Source organism: Pseudophryne corroboree, chromosome 5 (assembly GCF_028390025.1).
Source record: "Pseudophryne corroboree isolate aPseCor3 chromosome 5, aPseCor3.hap2, whole genome shotgun sequence".
Taxonomy (NCBI): Eukaryota; Metazoa; Chordata; class Amphibia; order Anura; family Myobatrachidae; genus Pseudophryne; species Pseudophryne corroboree.
Genome location: NC_086448.1, coordinates 526,435,187 through 526,448,251, shown reverse-complemented (window position 1 = coordinate 526,448,251; position 13,065 = coordinate 526,435,187). Strand labels below are relative to the sequence as shown.

Sequence of the window (13,065 nt, the reverse complement as noted above, 5' to 3'; positions counted from 1 at the left end):
TAGGAAATGGAGCATTGCTCCCCCCCTTCTCCTGCCCCACGAACATCTCTGCTTGATTGGCAGGCAGAGGCATTCGCATTTTCTGCGGGGTGCCCCCAGTGGGCGCAGGACAAACCCTGAGCATGCACCTGCAGGTAATCATAAAAATTCCGGTTGGATTAGTCCCTTACACTTCATGTAAGTGTGAAGAAGAAGGGCCTGATTTTAAATATTATCAACTCAAATTCGAGGGACAAATTTTATGAGATGCATATTTATGCTGCACAATTTCACTTATGTCCACACCTACTACGTAAGGAGTTAGAAGTCATAGTATGGCATTTATTTGTGAACAGTGGGTTTATTAGTTTTAAGAAAAATTAACTACTGCATTATACAGTAGTTAATGTTTCTTAAAACCATCATACACTGGATGTGATTTTATATAAACATCAGATGAATAAATAATGTGGTTTATGTTTAAAACCGCATCTGATTGGAATGCAGAGAGCCGGATCTTACATGATGTACTAATCTTGTATATACCTTAACTGTCGATATCAGCAAAGAATTCTTCATGTGAACTTTTGTTAACAATGCCATCAATTTTATATCAAGTTTACTTTATTTGAAAATATAGTGGACAGTTTTTTCACTGGACAATATTTTTATAAGTTGAAGTAAGATATTTATACAGTATTTAAAACAGTTTGTTATTTAAATACAGTAATAAGACATACTGGCCTAGATTTATCAATCCTTGGAGAGTGATAAATAGCACGTGATAAAGTACCAACCAACCAGCTCCTAACTGTCTTTTTCAAACACAGGCTGTGACATGGCAGTTAGGAGCTGATTGGTTGGTACTTTATCACCGTGCAATTTATCACTCTCCAAGGCTTGATAAATGGGGGGCACTGTACTTTAATGAGATTTAAGCTTTTAGCAAAACTTTTTATAAACAATGGTAACATTTTGTTAATATTTATTTTATTTAGCCAGGATGGTCAGATAGACCACAACCTATTCAGATTCTGGTAAAATGTTTACGTGGAGTGAAAGACAAGATCCCCAAGGGCCACTATGTTCTTAAAATTTCACTGCTCAGTCGTCCAGGAGGACATGCTCTCCATTGGTCCAAAGTCAAGGATCACCTGTGGGCTGAAACAACTTTGCCAGTGTACCACAAGGGTCGTTTCTACGATGTGGAGATAAATGTAAATCACGTTGTACACACAGTAAGTTTATATTTTCTGATATAAGCTATTTTATTGAAATTACATTGCTGGAGTTGTCTGATCTCAGCGTATGATAAGGATACTTCAAACAATATAGTAAGGAAACATAATGTACTAAATTTAGTGTTTCACAAACACAAATATTTAAAGATTATTTATGAGCCATGTGAAAAACTTTGCAATTTTTTACATTACTTAAACATTTATATCATATCTTTGCTTTTCTGAGTTACCATTTATGAGCATGTTTGTAACATTTCATTTGCACTAAAAAGTATTAATACCAATTGAATAAAAAGAATCCTTTAATGGATCGCAATTATTAAATATTACAATATATAGAAAACATTTATGTTACCTAGGACACCGCAAGATCTCAACTCTGACTTTCAACTGTCAGCAAAAGTATGAGATATGCATAAGAAAATTAGGAGAATTCAATTATTTAACTTTATTTTCACTTATATTTGCATTTATAATTTGAAAATGTAGCAATGTGTAGTGAAATACTGTAGGTTTGAAATCACTCATTACCAGGAGTTTTGCCCTTTAAACAGCAGGATTTATTATCCAGTGATTTGGAGATTAAAAATCCAAATCATCAGCAGTGTGTAGAAACTAGAGATGAGCGGGTTCGGTTTCTCTGAATCCGAACCCGCACGAACTTCATGTTTTTTTCACGGGTCCGAGCAGACTCGGATCCTCCCGCCTTGCTCGGTTAACCCGAGCGCGCCCGAACGTCATCATGACGCTGTCGGATTCTCGCGAGACTCGGATTCTATATAAGGAGCCGCGCGTCGCCGCCATTTTCACACGTGCATTGAGATTGATAGGGAGAGGACGTGGCTGGCGTCCTCTCCATTTAGATTAGGGTTGAGAGAGAGAGAGAGAGATTGACCTGAGGCTGTGATACTGTAGAAGAGAGTGCAGAGTTTAGTGACTGACGACCACAGTGACCACCAGACAGTGCAGTTGTTTGTTTTATTTAATATATCCGTTCTCTGCCTGAAAAAAACGATACACACAGTGACTCAGTCACATACCATATCTGTGTGCACTGCTCAGCCCAGTGTGCTGCATCAATGTATATATATATCTGACTGTGCTCAGCTCACACAGCTTATAATTGTGGGGGAGACTGGGGAGCACTGCAGTGCCAGTTATAGGTTATAGCAGGAGCCAGGAGTACATAATATTATATTAAAATTAAACAGTGCACACTTTTGCTGCAGGAGTGCCACTGCCAGTGTGACTAGTGACCAGTGACCTGACCACCAGTATATATAATATTAGTAGTATACTATCTCTTTATCAACCAGTCTATATTAGCAGCAGACACAGTACAGTGCGGTAGTTCACGGCTGTGGCTACCTCTGTGTCGGCACTCGGCAGCCCGTCCATAATTGTATATACCACCTAACCGTGGTTTTTTTTTCTTTCTTTATAGTCATACTAGTTACGAGTATACTATCTCTTTATCAACCAGTCTATATTAGCAGCAGACACAGTACAGTGCGGTAGTTCACGGCTGTGGCTACCTCTGTGTCGGCACTCGGCAGCCCGTCCATAATTGTATATACCACCTAACCGTGGTTTTTTTTTCTTTCTTTATACATACATACTAGTTACGAGTATACTATCTCTTTATCAACCAGTCTATATTAGCAGCAGACACAGTACAGTGCGGTAGTTCACGGCTGTGGCTACCTCTGTGTCGGCACTCGGCAGCCCGTCCATAATTGTATATACCACCTAACCGTGGTTTTTTTTTCTTTCTTTATACATACATACTAGTTACGAGTATACTATCTCTTTATCAACCAGTCTATATATTAGCAGCAGACACAGTACAGTGCGGTAGTTCACGGCTGTGGCTACCTCTGTGTCGGCACTCGGCAGCCCGTCCATAATTGTATACTAGTATCCAATCCATCCATCTCCATTGTTTACCTGAGGTGCCTTTTAGTTGTGCCTATTAAAATATGGAGAACAAAAATGTTGAGGTTCCAAAATTAGGGAAAGATCAAGATCCACTTCCACCTCGTGCTGAAGCTGCTGCCACTAGTCATGGCCGAGACGATGAAATGCCAGCAACGTCGTCTGCCAAGGCCGATGCCCAATGTCATAGTACAGAGCATGTCAAATCCAAAACACCAAATATCAGTAAAAAAAGGACTCCAAAACCTAAAATAAAATTGTCGGAGGAGAAGCGTAAACTTGCCAATATGCCATTTACCACACGGAGTGGCAAGGAACGGCTGAGGCCCTGGCCTATGTTCATGGCTAGTGGTTCAGCTTCACATGAGGATGGAAGCACTCAGCCTCTCGCTAGAAAAATGAAAAGACTAAAGCTGGCAAAAGCAGTAGCACCGCAAAGAACTGTGCGTTCTTCGAAATCCCAAATCCACAAGGAGAGTCCGACTCCAATTGTGTCGGTTGCGATGCCTGACCTTCCCAACACTGGACGTGAAGAGCATGCGCCTTCCACCATTTGCACGCCCCCTGCAAGTGATGGAAGGAGCACCCGCAGTCCAGTTCCTGATAGTCAGATTGAAGATGTCAGTGTTGAAGTACACCAGGATGAGGAGGATATGGGTGTTGCTGGCGCTGGGGAGGAAATTGACCAGGAGGATTCTGATGGTGAGGTGGTTTGTTTAAGTCAGGCACCCGGGGAGACACCTGTTGTCCGTGGTAGGAATATTGCCGTTGACATGCCTGGTGAAAATACCAAAAAAATCAGCTCTTCGGTGTGGAAGTATTTCACCAGAAATGCGGACAACAGGTGTCAAGCCGTGTGTTCCCTTTGTCAAGCTGTAATAAGTAGGGGTAAGGACGTTAACCACCTCGGAACATCCTCCCTTATACGTCACCTGCAGCGCATTCATAATAAGTCAGTGACAAGTTCAAAAACTTTGGGTGACAGCGGAAGCAGTCCACTGACCAGTAAATCCCTTCCTCTTGTAACCAAGCTCACGCAAACCACCCCACCAACTCCCTCAGTGTCAATTTCCTCCTTCCCCAGGAATGCCAATAGTCCTAGATGGGCCCGGTGTTTGTGTCGGCCACTAGGGTCGCTTATCTTACTCACACAGCTACCTCATTGCGCCTCTTTTTTTCTTTGCGTCATGTGCTGTTTGGGGAGGGTTTTTTGGAAGGGACATCCTGCGTGACACTGCAGTGACACTCCTAGATGGGCCCGGTGTTTGTGTCGGCCACTAGGGTCGCTAATCTTACTCACACAGCTACCTCATTGCGCCTCTTTTTTTCTTTGAGTCATGTGCTGTTTGGGGAGGGTTTTTTGGAAGGGCCATCCTGCGTGACACTGCAGTGCCACTCCTAGATGGGCCCGGTGTTTGTGTCGGCCACTAGGGTCGCTTATCTTACTCACACAGCGACCTCGGTGCAAATTTTAGGACTAAAAATAATATTGTGAGGTGTGAGGTATTCAGAATAGACTGAAAATGAGTGGAAATTATGGTTTTTGAGGTTAATAATACTTTGGGATCAAAATGACCGCCAAATTCTATGATTTAAGCTGTTTTTTAGGTTTTTTGGAAAAAAACACCCGAATCCAAAACACACCCGAATCCGACAAAAAAAATTCGGTGAGGTTTTGCCAAAACGCGGTCGAACCCAAAACACGGCCGCGGAACCGAACCCAAAACCAAAACACAAAACCCGAAAAATTTCCGGCGCTCATCTCTAGTAGAAACTTGTGGTTATTTAAAACTAATAAACCGCATGTGTTTTTGAGACATCGACGAAATTCTAGGGAATCCTTAGGTTACAGCTAAGTGGCAACTGGCTTCTTTCTAATACCCCTGGATATGAATAACATGGTTACAAAAATACAAAAAAAATTAAATATGCCCCCCTATAATTTATTTAAACTAACATGTGCCTCATTTCTTTTAATAAAGTCTACATGTGCTGCCGTCTGAATATTAATATACATATACATGCCCTCCTTATTTATGAAAAATTATTCAGTTCCCTCACATTATTTCTGATGAATATATGTGCCTGCTGCATTATTAATATTATTAGTGCTATCTTATGGTTTAAAATAAATACTAATGGCCAGAGGCGTAGTCAGAACTTTGTGGGCCACATAGCCCCTGTCCCAATGCCCCATAATAATGCCCCAGTTCTAGTTCTGAACCATAGTAATGCCTTAGTTAATGTTATGCCCCATAGTAGCACCATAGTTTATTTTATGAACTATAGTAGTGCCCCAGTTCACATTACAGTATGTCACACTGTAGGGCTGCCAGTACGCATTATGCATCACAGTACCCCCAGTTCACATTATGACATACAGGGACCCCAGTTCATATTATGTCACATTTTAGTGCCTTCACTTCATGTTGTGCCACATTACAATGCCCCAGTTGATATTATGTAACATTATGGTGCCCTCCAGTTCTTTTCATACCCCATTACAATGATTAGGTACAGTGACATGACTAGTTATATTGCAGGCCACAAGGCAGAAGATTGTAAGAGCCCCTATGTACCACCCAATGGTGAAAAATGTATCTAACTCATTAAATTTGATAGGGAAAGTGGGCCCCTCTCAGCTCTGGGCCCCATAGCAGCTGTACTCCTTGCACCTGTGGTAGCTAAGCCCTTGCTAATTGCCCCTTTATTTAAAACTAGCTGTTCTACCCGTTCTTTGCAGGGGAGTTTCTGATATTCATAGTTGTAAATAGAAATGAGTGTTAAAAATTTGGTAAATCTCTAGATATGTAAATTGGAGACGTCTTAATGTAAGTAAATATTAATCCATGGATCTTGGCATTCCCCAAGAAGCACCTGTAGCAAATATAGTAAAAAGTGACAGGACCATTTTGATAGTTGATTAAATTCTACACACTGGAGGTACAATCCAAATTTTTATTTGTTTGTACAATTGGGCGTTATCGTTCACGCAACGAAAGCCACGCATCGGTAATGACACCATTATGTCAACCCCCATTTCATCCCCTAGGGGAGGTTTATTAAAATTCTAATGATGTTGTTTTCCTATTTCCCACCTGAAGAATACCTATGTTAAATTTCAGCTTCCTAACATATCGGGAAGTAAGAGAATTAGTGATGGATCAGTCAGTCAGTCAGTCAGTCAGTCAGTCAGTGAGGGGTTTTTGCATTTATATATATATATAGATAATATTATTAGGGACACACAGGATACAGAGGGACTGGGGGCATGCCAGCAGCTCATAGAGCGCTGGCCATGCCCCCACTGTGAGGTAAACTGAAGGCATGGCAGGCGGTCACAGCATTCCCACAAAGCCATGCCCCTTTTACCGAAGCCATGCCCCTTTTTCGTGCGGCTGTGGCTTCGCGGCTCAGAGGAGCCCCGCTTCTCCATGACTAAAAGTTGGGAGGTATGCAATACTCTCACTATTGGCACTAAAGATACCGTTAACAGCAGATATTACCCAAATTGTGGAAGCTTTCAAGTTTTCTGCCTTGAATCTGTATATTGGAGACAGTTGTTTATATTAATCCACGGGGTCTTGCAATGTGCTGCTTATTTTTTTGCTGCATTTTTCTCCTCCTTATTAAACATAATATTAGTGACACCTTTATTTTTTACAACTATTGTAATATGAACTTACAGTAGTTACAAATCCAATCCATGCCATTAAGGAAAGAGAATACTCTCTGGGTTGGAACACTCAGCCTATGTTAAAATATAACTTTTATTTATACAAATTAAAATTATAAATGATATATGATAATAAGGTACAGTAGGTGTTAAAGTAATAGATAAAGTTATGTGATGATACCTTCTAATAGTGTATAAAAAGTATAGCTGCTGCTTAGTGTGTGTAATAAGTAGTGAACTGTGTGTGAGCGGACCCTCACTTATACGTAGAGGTAAGAATAAGTGTAGTAGGTATATTAATATAACTACTACATAAATACGTCTTCACAATTGATCCAGATGTAAACAGCATATATATGCAGTATAAATAGAATGCAGTAATGTGTGGTGAGGTGAATGACTGGGGAGGCACACATCAGAATGGGTCTGAATGCTGGGAGCCTGTCTAAGCTACAGTGCCCATTGAGTCTCCTTCCTGCATCCCTGTGTCTTCTCTTGCTGCTGCTGACTGAGCTCCAACTACAGTGCACTTCCTGGTCACATGACACATACAAGTGTCCATCAGTGCACAAGCCCCCCCCCCCCCCCCCACACACACTCAGAGGCATGCCTCTATTAGCTCCCTTTCTATGCAGTGTTACTGCCCGTGGCGTGACTGTAGAACCGAGGCAGAGCTCTTGCTGCCTTATGTCTCAATTCCCTGCAGCTCCAGGGATCTCCACAAAGCTGGTGAGTGTTAACTATAAAAAGCATTACAATCTATAAAAAGGATTACAAAAAACTAAGAAGATGTTTATGTTATAAATATCTTTATATTATTCAAATTGTTTTTATGTAAAATCTCAGGAGTTTGACAGGGAGTATGACAGGAGAGCCATACATTAGAGAGCGCACAAAGAAGGGCAACTCAAATTGTGCATGGCCTACTGTACATCATAAAACTTACCAGAAAAGATTAACAAATCTTAACATGTATAGTTTTGAGCGGAGAAAGGAAAGAGTTTTAACAAAGTACAGCAGGGAAACATTCTTCAAAGGAAGAAAAGTATTAGAACTCGGGGACATACACTGAAAATTAATGGGTAGAGGATAAGTGCAATAGCCTCCGTCAGATACGGTACAATATGATATATACCAGCAGCCAGGATGCCGGCCGTCAGTATACCTACAACAAAATCACGGCCATCAGTATGCCTTCAGCATGGCCTGTGCAAAGAGTCCCCTTGCGGGCTTGCTTAGCTCACCACGCTGCAGGCTTGTTGGCTTGCTTTGCTTGCTACAGGTTCTGTTCCCATTCTATGTGTGTTGTGGACTCCCATGAGTGGGAATAGCCCCTGTTAGCCAGGATTCTGGCTGTCGGCATTGTCAGTGGTTGGGATTCTGGCGTTGGTATCCTTACCGCCAGGATCCTGACCGTTGGCAACTTAACTGCATCCTATCAGAGGTGGTAGAGGCTAAGTCAGCAGAGCAATTTAAACTTGCTTGGGACAGGCATATGAATATCTTTACAAAGAACTAAGGTTCAAAAGGGTTTGAGATTGCCTAAATTATTAAAAAAGGGACAGACTATATGGGCCAACTGGTTCTTATCTGCCGTTAAATTTTATGTTTCTATGTGCCACAAGCCAGATTGATAAAGCCTGTCTGTCACTTCATGTCTGTGCAACACTCACATAGACTGTCAGGACATGTAAGCTATAATATAATAAGACTTTTTTATGTGGAGATGGGACATGGAAGCCTTAATCTTGCCTGAAATCAGCTGACCACTGACTCAAATTACCTATAAGCAGCCAGAGCTCCTTCTCTAATTCTCTCCCTGGCCACTACTCATTGCCAGTGCAACTTCTGTTGTAACCTGTCTGTTCTTCCTTTTTGCAGATTCCAGAGTTTGGTATCACAGTATTGCTACCATATGCAATTGTGTTTTGTTCAGTTCCAGCACATCTTGCTGCATTCTGCATTCATTGCTGTGTTTATTAGTGGTGCACTGCAAATACCAGTCTGTTTCTGTTGTATTGGTTTACTACTGATCCCAGCCTGTTCCTGTTGTAGTGGTGCACTACAGATTTCAGCCTGTTCCTGGTGTATTATACAGCTTGAGTCTCTTGCACTACATATGTTGCTTTATCTAAGCTGTGTGCTATATTTTGTTAATCACCTGAGCATTAGACTGCTTCCATCTACTCCCATGTGTGTGGGAAATCACTGTACTGCTCAGTCTAGTAATCATCAGTGCCTGCAGTATTGTCTCCATTGTTGCATCATTCCTAGTGCGCTGTCCACTCATCTATGCTACATCCTGTAGTACTCAGTAGTCTTCTAAGCACTGTTCCTACTGCTTCATATTCTTCATTACTATTGTGCCATCCGCTCTGCTATGCTACATCCAGTAGGCCCACCAGTACCCAAGAACTCCCCTGTGTACCGGGTGTTCTACAGCTCTTGAGAGCTCTCCTTGCTGATGATAAACCTGCTGTGACATCACCATCTCTAGCACATTTACTAAAATTCTGCAGAATAATCTTCCTACATCATTGGGCACTCCAGTGTACTGTACTGATCATATTCACAAGCATTGCTGGTTATCAGAGATGGTTGCTGTGTATCTAAGTCTGTGTTCTGCTTCTAATAAATACCCATTTCAAAGAAAGAGAAACCTGCTCAGACCTCCCAGTTTTCCCCACACACCAATCTTAATAATAATACCTTGTGTCCTGCCACGAATCTTAACAAATCACAGATCTTGACAGGGTGTGTAGTTCAAAAGGTAAGCTACATATAGTCAAACTTTGGAGGGTGTGGTTCCAAAGTTAGTAAGGAATGCGGAAGAGAGGTCAGGTCGAGGGATAATAGAGATTTCTTGACACATGGTGGTAATTTTCATTTTAAAAGCAGGTAACAAAATTTTGAGTAGTGAGAGAAGGGAATTGTGGTTCAGAGAAATTAGTTGACTATGGCAAAGAAGCGACCATTGTTCGTGGATTAAGTGGATATAAAGCAGTGAAAGTAGGTGTGTTTGTGGACAGAGAGAGTGTTATGGGAATAAGATAGAAAAAATTGTAGTAGATACAAGGGGTTGATTCATAAAGCAGTGAAAAGTGTGGAGAAGTGAGCCAGTGGATAAGTTGCCCACAGCAACCAATCAGCATTGAAATAACATTTATAATTTGCATAGTATAAAATTATACAGAGCAGATGATTAGTTGCCATGGGCAATGTCTCCACTGGCTTACTTCTCCACTCTTTTCACTTCTTCATGAATTGACCCCTATGTCTGAAGCTGCCTTGACTGACACAGTAAGTGCAATGCCGCAGTAATATTAATCCCACTGCCTCTGCTGCCACAAAAAAAATATTTTGCATATAGTAATTCCCTATATTGGGCTCTCTTACTTAACTTAATCTCTCACTCTCCCACCACAACCTATTTTTCTTTCTTCATGCTCCCCCTTGCACAAAACCAATATGTACACAGCAATACATAAATGGTGTGATTCTGAGTCAGACACGTGTGAAAACGGACATGTCTTCCATTTTCAAGCCAACTGTACAGTACATGCATCTGAATCACAAAACCAACTCAGAATCAGCCCTAAAATCCCTTCACTTGAGCTACATGCCATTATCACTAACACTACTCTCTCTTTTAACTATAGTACCATATTTTCCCCTGATCTGGCTGCCACTTTTTTAGTCCAAGACAATACAGGCCCACCCACAACATAAAGTCTGTGAAGATCCAACCCTGAATTGTGGATCACTAAACAGGCTAATTCAAGTGTTCCCACATTATTAAACACCATTGTAGGAAATCTAGCTACAAAGCTGACTTTCTCCACTTTCAACTTTATGGTTGCATCTTATACTGTAACAATGCCTTTTCACCTGCCAAGCAAACACCCTTCACTTCTGCAATATCTATCCAATAATCTGACCACTGAAACAATTTTGCCACCTGCAACTGGCTTCACTGTCCCCAACATTCCACCAAAACTACATAAAAAAAAAGATCAATTATCTATTTACAGTATAGCAAAGTCTATAAGTCTCGTCTCCATGCTTATACTCCTGGACCTCACTAATGCAATGAACACTGTTGATCACCCTCTTCTCCTGCAAATCTGTTCACTTCACTGACACAGTTCTGTCCCAGTTTATGACCTACAGTACATATCAAAACTCCTGTAGTGTTTCTAATTCTGACACATCCTCCACAATACTCTATTCTTGGCCTTCTGGTTTTCTTATTGTACACCTCTTCTCTTGGTGACTCCTCACATATTTCCTTCCCTCTATCTCTGCTACCTCACACATATTTTCCAATGCTACCTACATCAAAACAGGTCCAAAACAAACCTTATTATCAACACCTCAACTCTTCCTCACAATAACTGACACTACAATATCCTCAGTATCCCAAGTCTGCTGCTTTGGTGGACATTTGAATTTTCTCTATGTTTATTCCCAGCATTCACTGACTATCAGTGCGATTGTCTACACCTTTGAAATATTGCCAGAATATGCTCTTTTCTTACCCAGTTTGGGCAGGAGTCTACTGCAGGAGCTAGGTGCTAATGCCTAGGTGTGCCTGTGTGCTTTAAATGCCAGGGTCTATTTTTTAGTCACAGTCCAGCTCTGGTGCCAAGTACTCTGCATATTTTCTATCTGTGCAAGTATCCCTGCCCTTCTTATATATGTACTATATTATCTTTCTTCTGAATGTGCCAGCCTATCTTTTCCTGGGTTATTAGCCTCTCTCTGTCTTTTGCCTGTATCAGCCTTTGTGCCCATTTCTGTCAATCTCTCTCCATACCCTGTCTGCTATTCTCTCTGCTTCCCCTTTCTGGGTCTTCTTCTGTCCTTTATCTAAACAATCCTCTGCCCTTTCTCTTCCTGTGCCAGTAAATCCTTGATATCTCTCCATGTGTGCATCCATCACCCCCTTTGATTGTGTGTGTCTTTCTCTCCTCTTTGTACCTTTTCTTCTCTGAACCCCTAATCCGTACCTTATTCCTTCCCTTTCCTTATCTATCTGTCTTTGCCCCTCCTTTGTATATTTTGCTATTCCTCTTGCTCTTCTTCTTCTCCTGCCTCCATCTTTTTCTTAATTTCTACCATCTTCATCCTTTACCTTTCTCCTACCCTTCTGCTTGGTCACAGTGGCGACTGATCATAGATGATGAGGTAGAATGAATGCTAGGCAACATACGTCTGGTTATGCTCATCTTATTGGAACATACATGCCTATGACTAACCACTTCTTACTCCTGAATACATGAGTTCTCTTCCACTACCTAATTGTGTAATTCCAAACCATGCATGCTTGATTAAATTCTCCCACAGTCTTCAAATGTTCATGTGTACCGTACTGCCACCTTGCCTTCTACAGTACCTTAATCTTGCCTCATACATCAATGCCTTTAGGTAGTACAGTATACTACCTAAATGTGTTGATGTATGAGGCAAGATTGAGGTAGAAGGCAAGGAGGTTATGGTCAGAGAGAAAAAAAAAAACAAGAAACCAGAGATGGTGCAGAGTAGCGAGATGCAATGGTTTCAAATCTGTAGGGAAAATCCTTTCCTTAATGAGGTACATACTGTAAGTTATTTCCAGAATATATTTTGTGGTATTTTTTTCTTCTTTGTGAATAATTGTTAATTAATCTACATGTCATACACAAAATCAAGCAAGGGATCTTAACAAATTAGGGTTATTGTGCCTGATTTGGATTTTTAAGCATGGCAGAAAAAACATATAACTTTTAGCTGGAGCAAATCATGGGGGTAATTCCAAGTTGATCGCAGCAGGAAATTTTTTTAGCAGTCGGGCAAAACCATGTGCACTGCAGGGGGGGGGGGGGGGCAGATATAAAATTTGCAGAAAGAGTTAGATTTGGGTGGGTTATAGTGTTTCTGTGTAGGGTAAATACTGGCTGCTTTATTGTTACACTGCAAATTAGATTGCAGATTGAACACACCACACCCAAATCTAACTCTCTCTGCACATGTTAAATCTGCCTCCCCTGCAGTGCACATGGTTTTGCCCAACAGCTAAAGAATTACCTGCTGCGATCAACTTGGAATTACCCCCCATGTTGCCATACTAGGGGAGCAAATACTTTTATATTTTTTCTGTGCATGGTAAATACTGGCTGTTTTTGCATGTAGCCCACAAATGTAAGACAGCTTTATTTTTACACTGCAGTTCGGAAACAACCCACCCAAATCTAA

General features: G+C 41.2%; 1 protein-coding gene across 1 annotated transcript in view; it reads left to right on the top strand.

The window, feature by feature from the left end:
• LOC134929627 (uncharacterized) overlaps positions 1-13,065 on the top strand; it is a 147,263-nt gene that overhangs the window by 49,702 nt on the left and 84,496 nt on the right. Inside the window, exon 5 of the mRNA XM_063925211.1 lies at positions 978-1,217. Coding sequence (XP_063781281.1) covers positions 978-1,217 — 240 coding nt within the window. The remainder of the gene's footprint in view (positions 1-977; positions 1,218-13,065) is intronic.